This window comes from Chenopodium quinoa, unplaced genomic scaffold, assembly GCF_001683475.1.
Source record: "Chenopodium quinoa cultivar QQ74 unplaced genomic scaffold, ASM168347v1, whole genome shotgun sequence".
Lineage (NCBI taxonomy): Eukaryota > Viridiplantae > Streptophyta > Magnoliopsida > Caryophyllales > Amaranthaceae > Chenopodium > Chenopodium quinoa.
Genome location: NW_018743175.1, coordinates 5528513 through 5545957, shown reverse-complemented (window position 1 = coordinate 5545957; position 17445 = coordinate 5528513). Strand labels below are relative to the sequence as shown.

Here is a 17445-nt window from a genome sequence, read left to right as displayed (position 1 = left end):
TCATCAGTATTTCTTTCTTTTACATTTCTAACAAACACAATTGAACAATTCTCTCTCTTCTGCCCATTTGGCCGAATTTCATGCTCTCTTTTGTTTGCTTTTGCTTATGGATTCGGTGTTTGATTTTCAATTTTGTCATTCAGTTTGCAAGAAATGTTTTAAACAAAGTGTAGAAGCAATCTTGTTTACAATGCATTTTTGTTGTTGTTCATTGTGCTTAATGTTAAGAGTATGTTGGCTAATGGACCAAGTTATCTACTAGGCCTTGTTTAGAATGGTCATTGGCCCAATTAAAAGCCCAAAGGCCCACTTAAATTGGCTTAGATATATATTTAATAAAATGGATATGGGATTGTAAAGTCCAGCATTGTGAGTAAGTCCATTACGTTTCATTATTTGTTAGAGAAGATTTGAGAGTTTCTTAAGGAACTCATTGCTCATGTAGCTAGACTTTAAGGTAATTATATACTACCTCCACCCATGAATATCTGCAACAAAGGACAATTGGACGGACGCCTAGGTAAAACTTTTAGGGGAGTGTTAATTGAGTTTTGGTGGGTTTAATTAATGAGAGAGAAAGGTAAAAATACAAAATTACCCATATGATGATATATATAAACTAAACATTTAAGTGTTGAAAAATAAGGGTATATTTGGTATTTGTAGTGTGAACACAAATATTTGTAGTGGATTTTAGGTAGTGGATAATAGGTGATGGAGGGGACCACTAACCAAAAAGTGGGTAATAGTGGGTAATTAATAGTTAAATATTCCCCAAAAAAGAAAAAAAAAACAATTTGTTGCAGATACTTCAAGCATCCAAATTTGGCAAATGTTGCAGATATTCATGGGCGGAGGTAGTATTAATTATTCTTGTTGTTTATATGGGATTAGAATTGTACCACATGGATGTTTTGTATGACTTTTATATGACTCTTTATTATAAATGTCTATGTGAATTTGTAGGTAGTGCTACTATGTTAAGTTTTATGATTGGGAATTTATTACCAATTAATAAAATGGGATTTTGGGCATAATTAGTTAATTTTCAGAATTTTTTTTTTTGAAGGGTTAAAAGCAGTTATATATTGCTGTGAATTTGAATAGCTATTAATATAGTTTGGTAATCTCCATTTGTAGGAGAGTACGAGTTGAGTGAATACTTGAAGTAGTGGCAAATTTATGCTCTTATTCAAGTTACGTACGTGTATAGGAATATTGTATGCGTGTAGTATCATGCTAGGGAATATTTGTTTGAGTATCAAGTGTTAATATCATGCTAGAATTGGTTGAGATGATGAATTATGATTGATATTGTGATGTTGATCCGAGTTTTTGTTATTCTAAGCATGATTGGTTGAAATGTATATTTCAAGAGACTTTATACATGTTAGGTATAGACCATGAATATATTGATGAGCATGTAAATGAGCTTGTTTAATTTGGATTGGTATATTAAGAATTTTGGCATGGTTCATATAAATTCTATAAGTGATTTTATGCACGAGGCAATGAGCTATTATAGAAAGGTATGATATTAAATGTTTGGGACACGAGGTTAAAGTTATTAAGGTGTTATTATACCTAAGGTGTTTATACACCAAGGGATAAGTTTTGAGGTGCTTATGCATTTAAGGTATTTTTACACCAAGGTAGTTAAAAGGATTTCACTTAAAGATTGTATGGTCACTAATTTTTCAAGATTAATTAATTAATTAATTTGGTTTGGTTGAATAATTATGTTGAGTATGTTGAATGCATGATTGTATTGTATTGTGTTTGAGTTATGAGTCTCACCAAATAATTAAATTGTAAATCATGTAAAGTGAAAGAGGATGTGTACCAAAACTCTTGGAACGTATATACCTTGAGTGTTGGGAAGTAATGGGGTTTTGTATTTAACCATGGCTTCTTTAGGGAGTATAGAACGTTATACTTTCTTATTTATTTATTATGCGCAGGGGTGTGCGTCACCTTTGTGTGACAGGTTTTGCCTACTCGACTAGCTCCCGAGTAGTTTACCTCAAGTTCTTTGGGGCAAGGATTATAGTTTGGAAACATGTTTGATGTGCAATCAAAAATTAACATATTGAATTGAATATTATTGAGTCTGTGAATATTGTTGAGTATGCTTGGAATACAAGAAAGGTGTGTGGAATTGCCTAGGAATATTCATATTAGTGTGATGTCCTATTACGTTTTTATTTGTGTTTGTTGGCCTTGATCCGTATTGGCCCTGTAATGACCCATTTTTGGGAAGTAGTTTAGGTATGGAATAAAGAGTTGTTAGCATCGTGGAATCATGTTGGGATTGAACGATGAACATTACATGCATTCTCTACTAGTTGAACTTTAATATTATTTGATTATTGATTTGAGATGTGGACTAACTTATACTCAGTGTGCTTTATTTAGTTTGGTTTGAAATTTTTTGTGTTTAGTGGTTTCAAGTTGTAAGCCTTAAGTTGTTTACTTATTTAAAAGATTTATTACTTGATTTTATTTAAAAAGGATTACAGGTTTGAAATAGGATTACAGAGTTTTAAATTCCGCTATGTACTTTGGATTGTCTTAGTCGTTATCACGGTGTCGGTAATACCTTCATTATTTCCAAAAATGTTTTATGCAGGTATTTTGAAAAGGGGGAAATCTTTAGGGTGTTACATGAGGCATCAGGGAAACTGTCAACCGGTGACATGACATGCTGCATGAGATGCCGCTAAGGTTTAAGCACTACATATTGATCACTCGAAAGACCTAGTCTGGATCATTCAACTGTACTATCTATATTTATCTATGAAGATGCAATATATACGAGGTCGTGTTAGTGTTTCTACTTGAGTAGTTGTATAACCAGATCAACTCTTTCAGCACCTAATATAAATAATATTAAGAAAATACAAGTATAAGTTTAACGTCAATGACTAATTGTATGAAGGGATAGGGGTAGTTGCTTCTCCCCATGCGTGCATTCATATCTCACTAAATTAATTTGTTTAATCTTGATTTAAAACAATGATGTTATTATTTATTGCCTGATTACCATAACATGTTTGTCATAGTGTCATGGACTCTCAGAACGAGTCTTGTATGCATATTTAGTTGACAAATAATAATAAAATCTTAACCAATCACGATACGACACGCGTTTGATTTAACCTACGAAATAGGTTAATGGTTATTCATTTTATTATTAGCAGATGCATGTCAAAGACTGTTTTATTTTGAAATAATCAAAATATAATCTAATCTAATCTAATATTTATATATAAATAAAGTAGGCATTTTTAAAGAGCATTTGGCGCGCCACATAAGCAAAGGTATATTTTCAACCAATTAAAAATTAGATTTCTATTTTATTTTGGAATTAAAAAATTCATTTGCCACCTAAAGAAAAATGACGAATGAGATTTAATAATTTTGTCACGTAAGTAAAAACAACGAATATTGATTTATTAGGACTTAATTTATTTTAAAAACTAAAAATTATCTTTTAAAATAATCATCTTTAGATATAGGATTTTTATACCTACTATTATAAGATAAATTTTGATAGTGTTTATGATAAGAAATAAAAATTATTCGTAATTATAATTAAATTAAAATTTGTGATATTTACCATTATAAATTGACGCATCATATGACACCAACAAAATTTCGTATCAATACAAACCAAACCAAGCAAATTTTGTGTCATTAATTTTGTGTCAATTTATTAGGCCATCAATGGTTGGGTAATTCTTAGCCTAATTTTTAAAACCCATGTTTAAATGTATATTTGTGATTATTGCTTAAATTGAGTTTATTTGGGATACTTAATGATTATATGTTTATGTTTTGTTTACTGAATTTTGTTTTTACATGCAGATCTAATTTAATCAGAGAATTATATTCGAGCAAAAATCTTTGGAATATCAAAGTACGGGTTTCTCACCTGATGATCCTATTGGATGAGGAGGTATTATATCTTTATGAATCGTTTACATTTAATAAATCTTTTAATGAACCTTTTAGTTTTTATCAATTAATTTATGATTAAGACAATTTTTTTGTGATTTAGGTAGCTTAATTAAGTCATAAAATTAACTTTATTTTTTATTTTAATTACAGGGTAATTACGTTCATGCCTCAATTAAAGTCAACTTTGTTCTACAATTTTGTTCAAAATTGATTGAAGGAAAAGTTTACTCCATTAAATACTTTTCAGTCGTTACAAATAAGAAGCAATATCGCACGCATTGTCAGCGACAACAAAATAATGATTCAATTTTCCAAAATACTATTGTTTGGGAGATTGGGGACGATGAAAAAATTTCAATGCATAGATTTAATTTTGTATAATTACAATTTTTAGATTTATTTCACAACAATTATTCACTTTCTGGTAAATATTTTAATTTATTTTATAAAACTATAAAGATTAATTTTATATAAATTTTAATCAAAGTGATATAGGGCTGAATCTCAATGGATCGAGGCCACTCTGCCACTTACATACCCCATCGCGTATTTAAGTCGTCTGCAAAGGATTCAACCGCCGCTCGGCAGGAATTGTAGTTCAAGGCGGTTCTCACGGCGCAACCACCACTGCACGCGAGCTCAGCCTACGACACGTGCCCTTGGGGGCCGAAGCCCCTATTGTAGAACGACAATCGGGTGGCGGGTGCATGCTTCACTTCTGGCTCGGATTCTGACTTAGAGGCGTTCAGTCATAATCCAGCACACGGTAGCTTCGCGCCACTGGCTTTTCAACCAAGCGTGATGACCAATTGTGTGAATCAACGGTTCCTCTCGTACTAGGTTGAATTACCATTGCGACACTGTCATCAGTAGGGTAAAACTAACCTGTCTCACGACGGTCTAAACCCAGCTCACGTTCCCTATTGGTGGGTGAACAATCCAAGACTTAGTGAATTCTGCTTCACAATGATGGGAAGAACCAACATTGAAGGATAAAAAAGCAACGTCGCTATGAACGCTTGGCTGCCACAAGCCAGTTATCCCTGTGGTAACTTTTCTGACACCTCTGGCTTTAAATTCAAAAGGTCTAAAGGATCGTTAGGCCACGCTTTCACGGTTCGTATTCGTACTGAAAATAAGAATTGATCAAATGAGCTTTTACCCTTCCGTTCCACACGAGATTTCTGTTCTCATTGAACTCATTTTAGGACACCTGCGTTATCTTTAACAAATGTGCCGCCCCAGCCAAACACCCCATCTGACAATGTCCTCCGCCAAGATCGGCCCGCAAAGCAGACCTTAGGTCTAAAAGGAGGGGCATTGCCCCGCTTCGGACTCACGGAGTAAGTAAAATAATGTTAAAAGTAGTGGTATTTCCGCTGCAAGATTATTTGTGATCTTTCCCAACAGTCTGGTATCAGAGCCGGTTACATATATACACGTTGTATAAAACAAAATGGAAGATTCGATGGTAAGCTTATCAGGAATGATTATATTGACGTCATCCAACTATTCCATGTGGAAGTGTCGCATGGAGGATATCCTTTATTGCAAGGATTTGTATAAACCCATCGAGGAAGAAAATAAACCGGAAAGTAAAACTGAAGTTGTATGGAAATTGGAGAATCGAAAGGTAGTCGGGCTGATATGACAACATATTGATCAAAGTATTTTTCAACATGTTGCTAATGATACCAATGCCTACAAGCTTTGGAAAAAGCTTGAGTCAATGTATGAAAGGAAGACAGCTTTAAATAAAGCTACATTGGTAAGAAGGTTGGTTCGTCTTCTATACAAAGAAGGTAAAAATATGGCAGAACACATGAATGAATTTCAAGGCATTGTTAATCAGCTAACAAATGTTAGCATGACAATTGAAGATGAAGTCCAAGCCTTATTACTCCTTAGCTCATTACCCGATAGCTGGGATACTCTTGTTATCTCGTTAAGAAATTCGGCTACGAATGGTAAACTCACCCTTGACATGGTGAAAGATAGCTTGTTCAATGAAGAAACTAGAAGGAAAGAATTTGCCTCCATAAAATAATCAAACTGAAGCACACATTGTTGAAAGTCGAGGGAGATCGATGTTTAGAGGCTCCCAAAGTCAAGATAAATCGGGAGGCAGATCGAAATCTAAGAAGAGGTTCACTTGCTTTTATTGTCACAAGGCAGGGAATAAGCAAAGTGAATGTCGAATATGGAAGAGGGACATGCGATCAAAGAATGACAAGAGTAGTGATAATGAAGACAAGAAAAATTTCACTGCTACAGCAGTTGGTGACGAAGTTTATTTTGCAGGTGATGACTCATGTTATAACCTTACAAATGAAGATTGTGGCTGGGTGATTAATACAGGTGCTTCATATCATCTAACCGCAAACAAAGATTACTTCACATCGTACACTAGCGGCGATCTTGGCTTTGTGAGGATGGGAAATAATGGATCCTCCAAAATAATTGGTATTGAAGATGTTTGCTTGGAAACCAATGCTGGGTGTAAGCTAACTTTAAATGATGTTAGACATGTTCCAGATATAAGGCTGAATTTGATCTCAGCTGGCAAACTTAGCTTGACGATGAAGGGTATGCGAATCACTTTTCTAATGGAAAGTGGAAGTTGTCGAGAGGCTCGATAATCATTGCTCATGGAAAGAAGCAACAAACCCTTTATGTCACAAATGGGAAGCTCAACACACAATTGAATGTAGCCGAAGAATGTTCTACCGAGTTATGGCATAAGCGGCTCGAGCATATGAGTGAGAAGGGATTGCAAATCCCCACTCGAAAGAAACTTCTTCCGTTGAAGGATGTTCATTTGAAATCTTGTGTTGATTGTTTAGCTGGAAAACAACATAGAGTTTCATTTCGAAGAAATACACCATCTAGAAGACCACATATTCTAGATTTGATTCAAATAGATGTATGTTGTAATACCTCGTATTTTTGAAAGGTATTTTCTAAATTAAAGAGTATTTTAGTCTCGTATTTTTGACGTATTATCTAAATTAATTATTTTCCTAAAGAGTATTTTAGTTTTGGAGCCAAAATGATATTTAAATTTTGGCGCCTAAATCATTATTTTACAAAACTAATTAAATTGGATAATCCAATAAATGAAACTATTTTATACTTATGTTATAAATAGTATTTTTTATTTCTCAAAATTAAATAGCTAAACCGAAATTATATTAATTCGGTAGATTAATTAAATTGTACTTTCGGTTTTCATAGAATAAAAATCTAAATTGTTTTAATATCTTTCCAAATTAATTATTTTCATGAAATATATTTTTAAAGAATTAATTTTCAGATTTTATATAATAAAAATCTGATTTAATTAATTATTATAAGTCAAATTTTCGGCCACCCCAATTATTTAATAAAATCTGATTTTATTCTTTCAAGTATTAATTTTCACAAAATAATGTTTATTGGATTATTAATTTTAGGCAAATAAATTATTTTACAAAATCCATAAATTAACATAGAGGGACCGAAATTATTGAGCAATATTAAGCTCAATATTTTCCGCCACTCATGAATTTTCTAAATGATTTTAATTTATTTTATTAAAAAATAAAAATCCTTTAAAATTCCTTATTTCTACTCTTAAATCTAAAATTTATTTGATCTTATTCTATACTTGCACTCCAAGCTCAAAACCTACTAAACAAAATTTCATGATCAAATAAAATCTAATATCCTTTCATACATTTAAAATCCTAATTTCTATTCTTTAAATTTCCATAAATTATACAACCCTATATAAATACCCCTCATACCTCTCATATTCTTCACACCGAAAACTCAATTCCCTTCTTTTCTTTTACTCTACTTTTCCCTCAAACTTTTCCTATTTTTCTTTTCCTCTTTTCTAAAAGAAAATCTGCCCGTATATTTTTAGAGCCAATTTTCGGGAACTTCTGGTCAGGTTTTGGATTTTTCTATTTCACAAAAAATTATTTCTCTTGAAAAATACTTGAGGTTAGGCTCAAGAATCACCCAATTCGGAGTTATATCAAAGGAGTTATGACCTCTGCAAGTTCTTCCTATCCTTTCCAACGCAAATTCAATTTCCTTTAATCCTATTCCTTTATTTTCTTCATGGTTAGTTTTCTAAATTATAGTTACCTATTTCACAGTTATAATTTTATATTAAAGTATTATTTTTAAAAGAGTTTTATAGTCCATGCACATTAGATTTGGGTTTATGTCTAAAGATATTGTGATAACCATATGGTTATGTTAATTGCAAGGTTTATTCGTGATTGAACTTTGAAAGTGCGAAATATTGATTGATATTTGGAATTAAGGTACGTTATGTAGTTTGATACCTTCGAAAGTTGTCCATGAAATTGTATCTTATTATGTTCCTTATAAAATTATGTTTCATGATGGTTTGAATTAATGATTTTTGGTTAATCAAAATAGACTTTGAATTATGATTAAAATTATTAAAAAGGATGGGATTAAAATTGATTTACAGGTTTCTTAATATTCAAGAATGATGGATTTTTAAAAGGTGCTTTTAAGTAAATCAATCGATATGGTTATGAATCCCACTTAGGGAATGGATTAGAGAAGACTATGGACTTTGCATGACCTAGTCTTTCCTCAAGATTGGTCTTTGTTCATAAAGTAAACCACTTGGGGGGTGTGCACACTTAGTGAGGAAATGGTTTTGGAACGTAATCGATTGAGTTTTAAACTTGTCTTGAAAGCATTGAATTGGAAAAGCTCTTACATGAGTATGGCATTGGAATTCTTTGAATTAAACTTAAATGATTTAAATTATGTTTTACTTATCTTACACATAACCTACTTAGCATAATTGCTAATACGTGCTTTTGTTTTAGGTGGAAGTTGATTGATGCATACGGGAGTCCACGGGAATTTCACACAGCTTAGGAAAAGTTGGAGTCGTTTTTGTGTCGCAAATTATGAACAAGTTTTATTTAAAGTTTTATTAATAAGAATAAAGAATTTCCGCTGCAAAAGTATTTTCAAGTATAAGCCTTGCGTTTTCACGCGGTAGTAATACGCCCAAATCTATCTCTACGGTATTTATACGTATTTTTCTACATATTCCGTAGAGGGAGATTTGGGGTGTTACATATGTTATATGACAGAAAAATCTCTTGGTGGGGCAACTTATTTTGTCACATTTATTGATGACCATTCTAGGAAAGTATGGGTCTATATTTTGAAAAGTAAAGACCAAGTCCTTAATGCATTCTAGGAGTTTCATGCAAAAATAGAGAAAGCAATGAGCATGAAATTACAATGTGTACGATCTGATAATGGTGGCGAGTATAGAGGTCCATTTGAAGAATACTGCCAAAATTATGGGATAAAGCTTGAGAAAACTGTCCCAAAAACGTGTCAACAAAATGGCATTGCAGAAAGAATGAATCGCACGATCACTGAAAAAGTTCGTTTGATGTTATCTCACGCAAGGTTACCCAAATCATTTTGGGGGGAGACAGTTAAAAATGCAGTTCATTTGATCAATCTTTCTCCTTCAATTCCACTTGATGGTGAAGTTCCACAAATGATATGGTCAGGGAGAAAAGTAAATTATGAAAGTTTGAAGGTGTTTGGATGTAGAGCTTTTGTTCATATCCCGAGGGATAAGAGATCAAAACTTGATAGCAAGACAAAACAATGTATTTTTCTTGGCTATCCTGAAGATGAGTTTGGTTATAGGCTATGGAGTCCTTCTGAAAGAAAGATTGTCAGAAGTAGAGATGTCGTCTTCTTCGAAGATCAAACCATTAAAGACATACAAAAATTGGGAAAGTCTACAACATCCCATGAAGAATTGCCTATAATTATCCCCGAGTGTAGTTGATAATCACGGGGTAGATGTAAACTAAGAAGATCATCCTCACAACATCGACGATGATGACGAGGATGATAATAATGAGAATGTGGAACAAATGACACAACAAGAAAGTCAACCGACATCACCATTAGAGTTAAGAAGGTCTAATAGAGATAGACGACTTCTGGCAAAATTTGCTAGTGGTGACTTTCAGTTGCTTACTGAAGGTGGAGAGCCAGAGTCTTATGAAGAGGCTCTAAGAGATATTCACTAAAAAGAGTGGATTTAACCCATGCAAGACGAGATAAAATCCTTGCATGAGAATCATACATTTGATTTGGTACAGCTACCAAAAGGTCGACGACCACTCAAGAATAAGTGGGTGTTCAGATTGAAGACTGAAGAAAATAATGCGCAACCAAGATACAAAGCAAGGCTGGTTGTGAAGGGGTTCAGTCAAAGAAAGGTATTGACTTTGAAGAAATATTCTCACCGGTGGTGAAAATATCGTCAATAAGAGTTGTTCTCGGCATGGCAGCATGCATGGATTTAGAAATTGAACAACTAGATGTGAAAACAACTTTTCTACATGGTGACTTGAAGAAGAAATATACATGGAAAAACCTGAGGGATTTCAGGTTGAAGGAAAAGAGCACATGGTATGTCGTTTGAATAAGAGCTTATATGGTTTAAAACAAGCTCCGCGTCAATGGTATCGAAAATTTGAATCCTTTATGAAGAATCATAAGTATCACAAGACGACATCAAATCATTGTGTGTTCATCAAAAGATTTGCGGAGGGAGATTTTATTATTTTACTCCTCTATGTTGATGATATGTTAATTATTGGCTGCGACACCGCTAAAATCGCTAACTTGAAAAAGGCGATGAATAAGTTCTTTGCCATGAAAGACTTAGGACCAGCAAAACAGATACTAGGCATAAAAATCTCACATGATAGGAAAAACAAGAAGTTATGGCTGTCACAGGAAAGATATATTGAGAAGTTACTTGAGAGGTTTAACATGCATAAGGCTAAACCAGTAAGTTCTCCACTTGCAAGTCATTTTAAGTTGAGTTCTCAACAATGTCCTACAAGTGAGAAAGAAAGAGAAAGATGGATAAAGTTCCTTTATTCGTCTGCGGTTGGTAGTTTGATGTATGCTATGGTCTGTACGAGACCAGACATTGTCTATTCGGTAGGTGTTGTCAGTAGGTTCCTCTCGAATCCATGGAAAGAACACTGGAAAGGTGTAAAATGGATTCTAAGGTATCTACGGGGCACATAAAAAATGTGCTTATGTATTGGTCAAGGAGATCCTGTGTTAAAAGGTTACACAGATGCAGATATGGCAAATGATGTTGATTCGCGAAAGTCAGTATCAGGCTATATGATGACTTTTGCAGGGGGAGCTATATCATGGCAGTCAAGGTTACAAAAATGTGTTGCATTATCAACAACGGAAGCCGAGTATATTGCTGTGATAGAAGCTTGTAAAGAGCTATTATGGATGAAGAATTTCCTACAAGAGTTAAGGATTAAACAAGATAAGTATACACTTTACTGTGATAGCCAAAGTGCTATTCTCTGGCGAAAAATCCTACCTTCCATGCCCGTTCCAAACATATAGGTATAAGGTATCATTGGATACGAGAAGTCTTTGAAGCCAAGCTATTGCATTTGGAAAAGATCCATACCAACCACAATGGTCCATATATGATGACAAAAACATTGACCATGCAAAAGCTTGATGTTTGTCGAGATGAAGTGGGTTTATCAATAATCTCCTAATAAGTCGGAAGGGGGAGATTTGTTGGATAATATTCCTCCTTATCATTAGAATTTGCTAAAAATAAATAAAGGAGAATTTACAAGAAAGAAGAGAAAAAGAATGAGAGAGATAAAAGGAGAGAAAAAGAAGGAGAGTAGTAGCAAAATAAGAAATAATCAATGGAAAATTATATAACGATAATTTGCATCATTAGTTATTTAGATATAAGCTGATTATAAATATGTAATCAGATTATTTGTTAATTGTAAATTGAGATAGAATTTGTATCACATTATTTTTTATGAATAGAAACACAATTTAAATTTGAGAGTATACCATCGAATATAAGTTTATAGTTTATAAACACTTTGTGAGTTAATGTATTATGTTATAGAGATATAATTGTTACCTATTTTGTTTATACACAAAGGGAAAGTAAATATTATTTCCACTGCAAGATTATTTGTGATCTTTCCCAACAATACTTACCAAGGAAGAATAGCATAGAGAGGAGAATGAAACTCTTTCGCACCCTTCCAATTAAAATCAATCAAGTAATTTCGACCTCGATTAGTACACAAATTGAGTGGCCAATTCACCTCAATAGACTCCCTCAATTAGGCTCATTTTTTCATTAATTAATTAAAAGCCCCAAAAATTAATTAAGCCACCTCAGTCATAAAATCATCCACCTTAGATCCCAATTCCAACTAGGGGTGAAAATTCGGTTTTCGATTTGGTTTATAGCCCAAACCGAAGCCGAACCACTCTAATTCGGTTTTTGGATTTTACAAACCGCACTGCACCACTTTACTCTTGAAACCAAACCAAACCAAACCAAACCAAACTATATAAATTTCGATTTAAAAAAAAAAAAACCCGAAACACACCGAATTATTCTTTAATTGATAATTTTATTGCAAAAAAACGATATTACACATAAAGCAAAAATCTCAATAAACATAAATCTGGCAAAATGAAGTTCTAATTATTAATTAAAAAACCAAGTAAAATTCTAATTGAGTAACTTCACAATTCACATTCAATTATTCAGCAATTAATTAAATCAACAACTATGTCTACTTTAAAAAAATTAAACAAACAAATTCAGAAGGAGGAGAAAAGAACGCGAAGAAGATATGCGGACATGTGGTGGCCTCCGGGCTCCGGCGAACTGCAGACGAGTGGCTGTGGGTGCGGTTGGACGGTGGATGGTGGTCGGACGCTAGTGAACGGTGGAGTGACCGACTGATGAAGTGAGTCAGTGTCTTAGTGAGAGTGGAGTAGCAGTAGCTGAATAAGAGAGTGTGAGGCAGAGAGGAGGAATGTTAGATTAGGGTTTTTTTTTTACTTTATATACTTAGGCTAAAATCATAGTTGGGCTAGTGTGTATTTGGGGTTTGGGCCGAAATTTCGGTTTGGTTTTGATTTTTTCGGTTTTTCAATTCCTCAAATCGAAAACCGAAATTTATTTTTTTAAAAAACCAAACCGAACCATTTTAGAAAAAAAACCGTAACGTATTTCTATTTCGATTCGGATTGCAATTTGGTTCGATTTTAAACCGAATTAGTTTCATCCCTAATTCCAACCCCTCGTTAACCCAAGAACATTCCAGAACCACTTCACCTTCCCCAACAACAGCCAGAACTCTCTCGTCTCCTCTTCTTGCTTCGCCTATTAATCTCCCCCTTTTTCCAGATTTCCTTTCACTCTCCAAAAACCCTCTCTTTCTCTTTCCTCCCAAATTCTCTTTCTCTCTCTTCAATGGCAGACGAAGCTAAAGCAAAGGGTAACGCCGCCTTCTCTTCCGGCAACTATGCCGACGCAATTAAACACTTTTCCGACGCTATTTCTCTCGCCCCCACAAATCATGTCCTCTACTCTAATCGATCCGCCGCCCACGCTTCTCGCGGGAACTATTCCGACGCTTTAACCGACGCCCAGAAAACCGTCGACCTAAAACCTGATTGGCCCAAGGGTTACAGTCGTTTGGGTGCTGCATATTTAGGTCTTCATAATTTTTCCGACGCTATTTCTGCTTACAAAAAGGGTCTTGAATTCGACCCGAATAACGAGGCCCTTAAATCTGGGCTTTCCGACGCTCAATCCGCGGCTTCTCGGGGTGCCCGGCCCAGTAGTTCTTCTGCTTCTCCTTTTGGGGATGCTTTTTCTGGGCCGGAGATGTGGGCCAAGCTAACTGCGGATCCGGGTACCCGTGGGTATTTGCAGCAGCCTGATTTTGTGAAGATGATGCAGGAGATCCAGAAGAATCCGAATAATTTGAATATGTACTTGAAGGATCAAAGGGTTATGCAAGCTCTTGGGGTTTTGTTGAATATTAAGATGATGAGTGGTAATGGGCCTGAGGATATGGAGGTTCAGCCCGAGGATCCCGCATTTGAGAGAGAATTTAAGATGCCTGAGGCTAAACCTGAGCCAAAGCCGGAGCCGAAACCGGAACCCGAACCTGAGCCGATGGTGGAGGAGGATGAAGAGGAGAGGCAGAAGAAGGAGAGGAAGGGGTTGGCCCAAAAGGAGAAAGAAGCTGGGAATGCAGCTTATAAGAAGAAGGAATTTGAGAAGGCAATTGAACATTATAGTAAGGCTATTGAATTGGATGATGAGGATATTTCTTTCTTGACTAATAGGGCTGCTGTTTATCTTGAGATGGGCAAGGTAAATTCCTACATTGCTTTTATTTATTCTTTGATTTCAATTGTTTAAATGGTTTTCAATTGTTTGAAGTCTTGAGCTTGTGATTGGTGTGAAGTTGAATTTTGGTATGTGACTTAGAGATTGATTGTGATGATTGATGACTGAGCTGATATTAGTCATATGACATAGGAGCTCCATCGAGGCGAGTTTCGAATGTTATAGATGTTATTTTAGTGTACTGTTGTTTAAGGTTTTAAGTATACGATAACGTACTGTAGCCCAATATAAGTAAACGAGTTTGGTTAATTATGTTATTGTTATATATATGGCATATGAATTGATTATTTACTTGTTGATGGGTTGTTGGAGGTTTATGTGCTACTTTTGTTGTTTTTTATTTGAATGTTAATGCTTTGTCATTCTAGCTAACCATGATGGTAACCTTTTCACTTAGATTGAGAGAGAACATGGTTTTTTTGAATAGTTAATTAGTAGCTAAATGTTATTACTTGGTCAATTAAATGAAAAAATTGTGACTGTTCTGACTACAATTGCAGCTGTAGTGTTATCCTACTACTGGAGTGCTAGACTTGAATTAAGTGTTGTTGCTAGCCGAAAGATTTACAAACCATAGCTTTCTTGGTGTTAGAACATGTCAACATGATATTCACCTTTTTCACTGAAATTTTAAAGAATTACTCGTAAGGTAGAACATGCTTTTCTTGAACAAATTATTACGGAGTAGTGTTAATTTGAAGACCTGTTTTTTTTTTTTTTTTTTTTTTTTTTATTTTTTTTATTTTTTTCAGAGGTTAGGGTGTACATATAGATTGGTAATGAAGTCTATGGTATAGGATTGAGTTTTTTTTTTTTTTTTTTCGTAGTGAATTGTGTTATGAATGGTCATAACAGCTAACATATTCAGTTTAGTTTGTCTTGTCTTGTAAATTATAGAAGATGTTGGTTGTAGTGGAAGAAAGTAGGTATTCAGCTGATTAATTAATGAATGAGCCTAATTGAGGTGAATTGGCCATTCAATTTTGTGTACCAATCGAGGTTGAAATTACATGATTGAGTTTAATTAGAAGGGTGCGAAAGAGTGTCTCCTCCCTATGCTATGCTTCCTCGATAAGTATTGTGTTTGATGATTAGGTTCGTTTTACCAATTTGAATCTGAGTTGAACTCAAGGTTTTAGTCCAACAATTAGGAATACTAATCGAGTTCGAATTGTTCACCAATAGTTTCAAGACTTTCCTAGTGAGTAATTCTCATACCCTTACCTAGTGTATTGAATATAGGGTCTCTATGATACTACACCTTTGAAAATTCACATTCAATCATTGCTTTGTGGCTTTTGTTGATTATTTGTATACTCTGTGCTTCTTGTTATTGATGTACTTTACTGTTATCATCCGTCTTTTATCTGTTTGTGGAAATGATTGCTGATTGGTTTACATTCCTTTTAAATCCCTGTGTAGTATGATGAGTGTATCAAGGACTGTGACCAAGCTGTTGAAAGAGGTAGGGAGCTTCGATCAGACTACAAAATGGTTGCCAGGGCATTGACCAGGAAAGGAACTGCTTTGGCGAAAATTGCAAAGACTTCAAAGGACTATGATCTTGCTATTGAAGCTTTCCACAAAGCTTTGACAGAGCACCGTAATCCTGACACACTGAAGAAACTTAATGATGCTGAAAAAGCAAAGAAAGATTTGGAGCAGCAAGAGTATTTTGATCCTAATATAGCTGATGAAGAACGTGAAAAAGGTATTACTACCTTTTTATGTATGTTGGAAATTCTATTTCATTCTATTAACAATTATTTGACATTGTGACGCTTAAGAGCTGTTTTGGATTTGGGAAGTTGTAAGTTTGCTTATATCCTGTTATGTATCTGCACATTAATTTGTAATCTGTACTTGTCTATGTAGGTAATGAGTACTTCAAGGAGCAGAAGTATCCTGAAGCTGTAAAGCATTACACAGAAGCTATCAGGAGGAACCCTAAAGACACGAAAGTATGTCTGCTTGTTCTGCATCAATTATCTGTATACTAAAGCATCATTAAGTCTATTTTGAACTCACATTGCTACATATAAATGCATTTCAGGCTTACAGCAACAGAGCTGCAAGTTACACTAAATTGGGGGCAATGCCAGAAGCGTTGAAAGATGCAGAGAAGTGCATTGAGCTTGATCCTTCTTTCGTTAAGGGGTACACTAGAAAGGGAGCTGTCCAGTTCTTCATGAAGGAATATGAGAAGGCATTAGAAACTTACCAGGAAGGATTAAAACTCGAGCCAAACAACCAGGAATTGTTGGATGGCGTGCGAAGGTGTGTAGAAGAACGTCAGACATTTGTGTGTTTGCCACCTTTAAATATGCGTTCTTTACATTACTGAATTTTGCTATGACTTTCTTGTAGATGTGTACAACAAATTAATAAAGCAAGCCGTGGGGATTTGACTCCTGAAGAACTCAAAGAGAGACAGGTCTTGTTATACGCTTGTTGATGAATAATTAAATTAAGATTATGTTTGAGAAAAAATTCTTGACAGTTGTGCTTCTGATCTCTGCAGGCTAAGGGAATGCAGGATCCAGAAATCCAGAACATCCTCACTGATCCTGTCATGAGACAGGTATATTCTTTGTGAAGTGCAATATTTTTGAAAATGAAGTTTAAAGTAGAAAAATCTTGCATTTTACTAGCCCTTGCTGAGGGGAGGGGATTGAAATTAATAGCGGCATTGTTATTTTTGTAAAATCTCTTTGTTCTATAAAGTTTGAGAAGGATATAATTCCATTGTTATTTTTTGTAAAATCTTTATCTTTAACTCATGTTTTGCTGATTGAATTTCCGGATTTCAGGTTTTGATAGACTTTCAGGAGAATCCCAAGGCAGCACAAGATCATATGAAGAATCCAATGGTGATGAATAAGATCCAAAAGTTGGTCAGTGCTGGAATTGTTCAAGTTAGATGATAACTATGTAATAAGTTGATCTATTTAGAAACAGTGATAAGTTGATCTATTCTTAGCAACAGTGGCACAACTTTGGCATTTGATGTTTTTTGCACTACCCCAACTATGTAATATTCTGGATTGGTGGATCAATCTAGTTTAATTCTTGTTGAAATTTTGAACTTATTTTAATGGAAGTATTTTGTGTTTATCGTCTTTGATTATTGATTCCTTTATGTGGCACAATCAGTCTAGAATCTGTTAGTTTAG

General features: G+C 34.5%; 1 protein-coding gene across 1 annotated transcript; it reads left to right on the top strand.

The window, feature by feature from the left end:
* The first annotated feature begins 13144 nt into the window (after positions 1-13144).
* Positions 13145-17392, top strand: LOC110732732 (hsp70-Hsp90 organizing protein 3-like). Its single transcript, XM_021912720.1, has 7 exons — positions 13145-14236; positions 15695-15983; positions 16148-16233; positions 16326-16549; positions 16640-16706; positions 16794-16853; positions 17083-17392. The coding sequence occupies exons 1-7, from the start codon at positions 13325-13327 to the stop codon at positions 17194-17196; spliced, it is 1752 nt and encodes a 583-aa protein (XP_021768412.1). The 5' UTR covers positions 13145-13324; the 3' UTR covers positions 17197-17392.
* Positions 17393-17445: the final 53 nt, after the last annotated feature.

Excerpts from the sequence above, each read along its gene's own strand:
- LOC110732732 (XM_021912720.1), top strand. The coding sequence starts at position 13,325 with ATGGCAGACGAAGCTAAAGCAAAGGGTAACGCCGCCTTCTCTTCCGGC. Across the intron at positions 15,984-16,147 it reads TGATGAAGAACGTGAAAAAG|GTAATGAGTACTTCAAGGAG; the intron begins GTATTACTACCT and ends TTGTCTATGTAG. Across the intron at positions 16,707-16,793 it reads AAGAACTCAAAGAGAGACAG|GCTAAGGGAATGCAGGATCC; the intron begins GTCTTGTTATAC and ends TGATCTCTGCAG.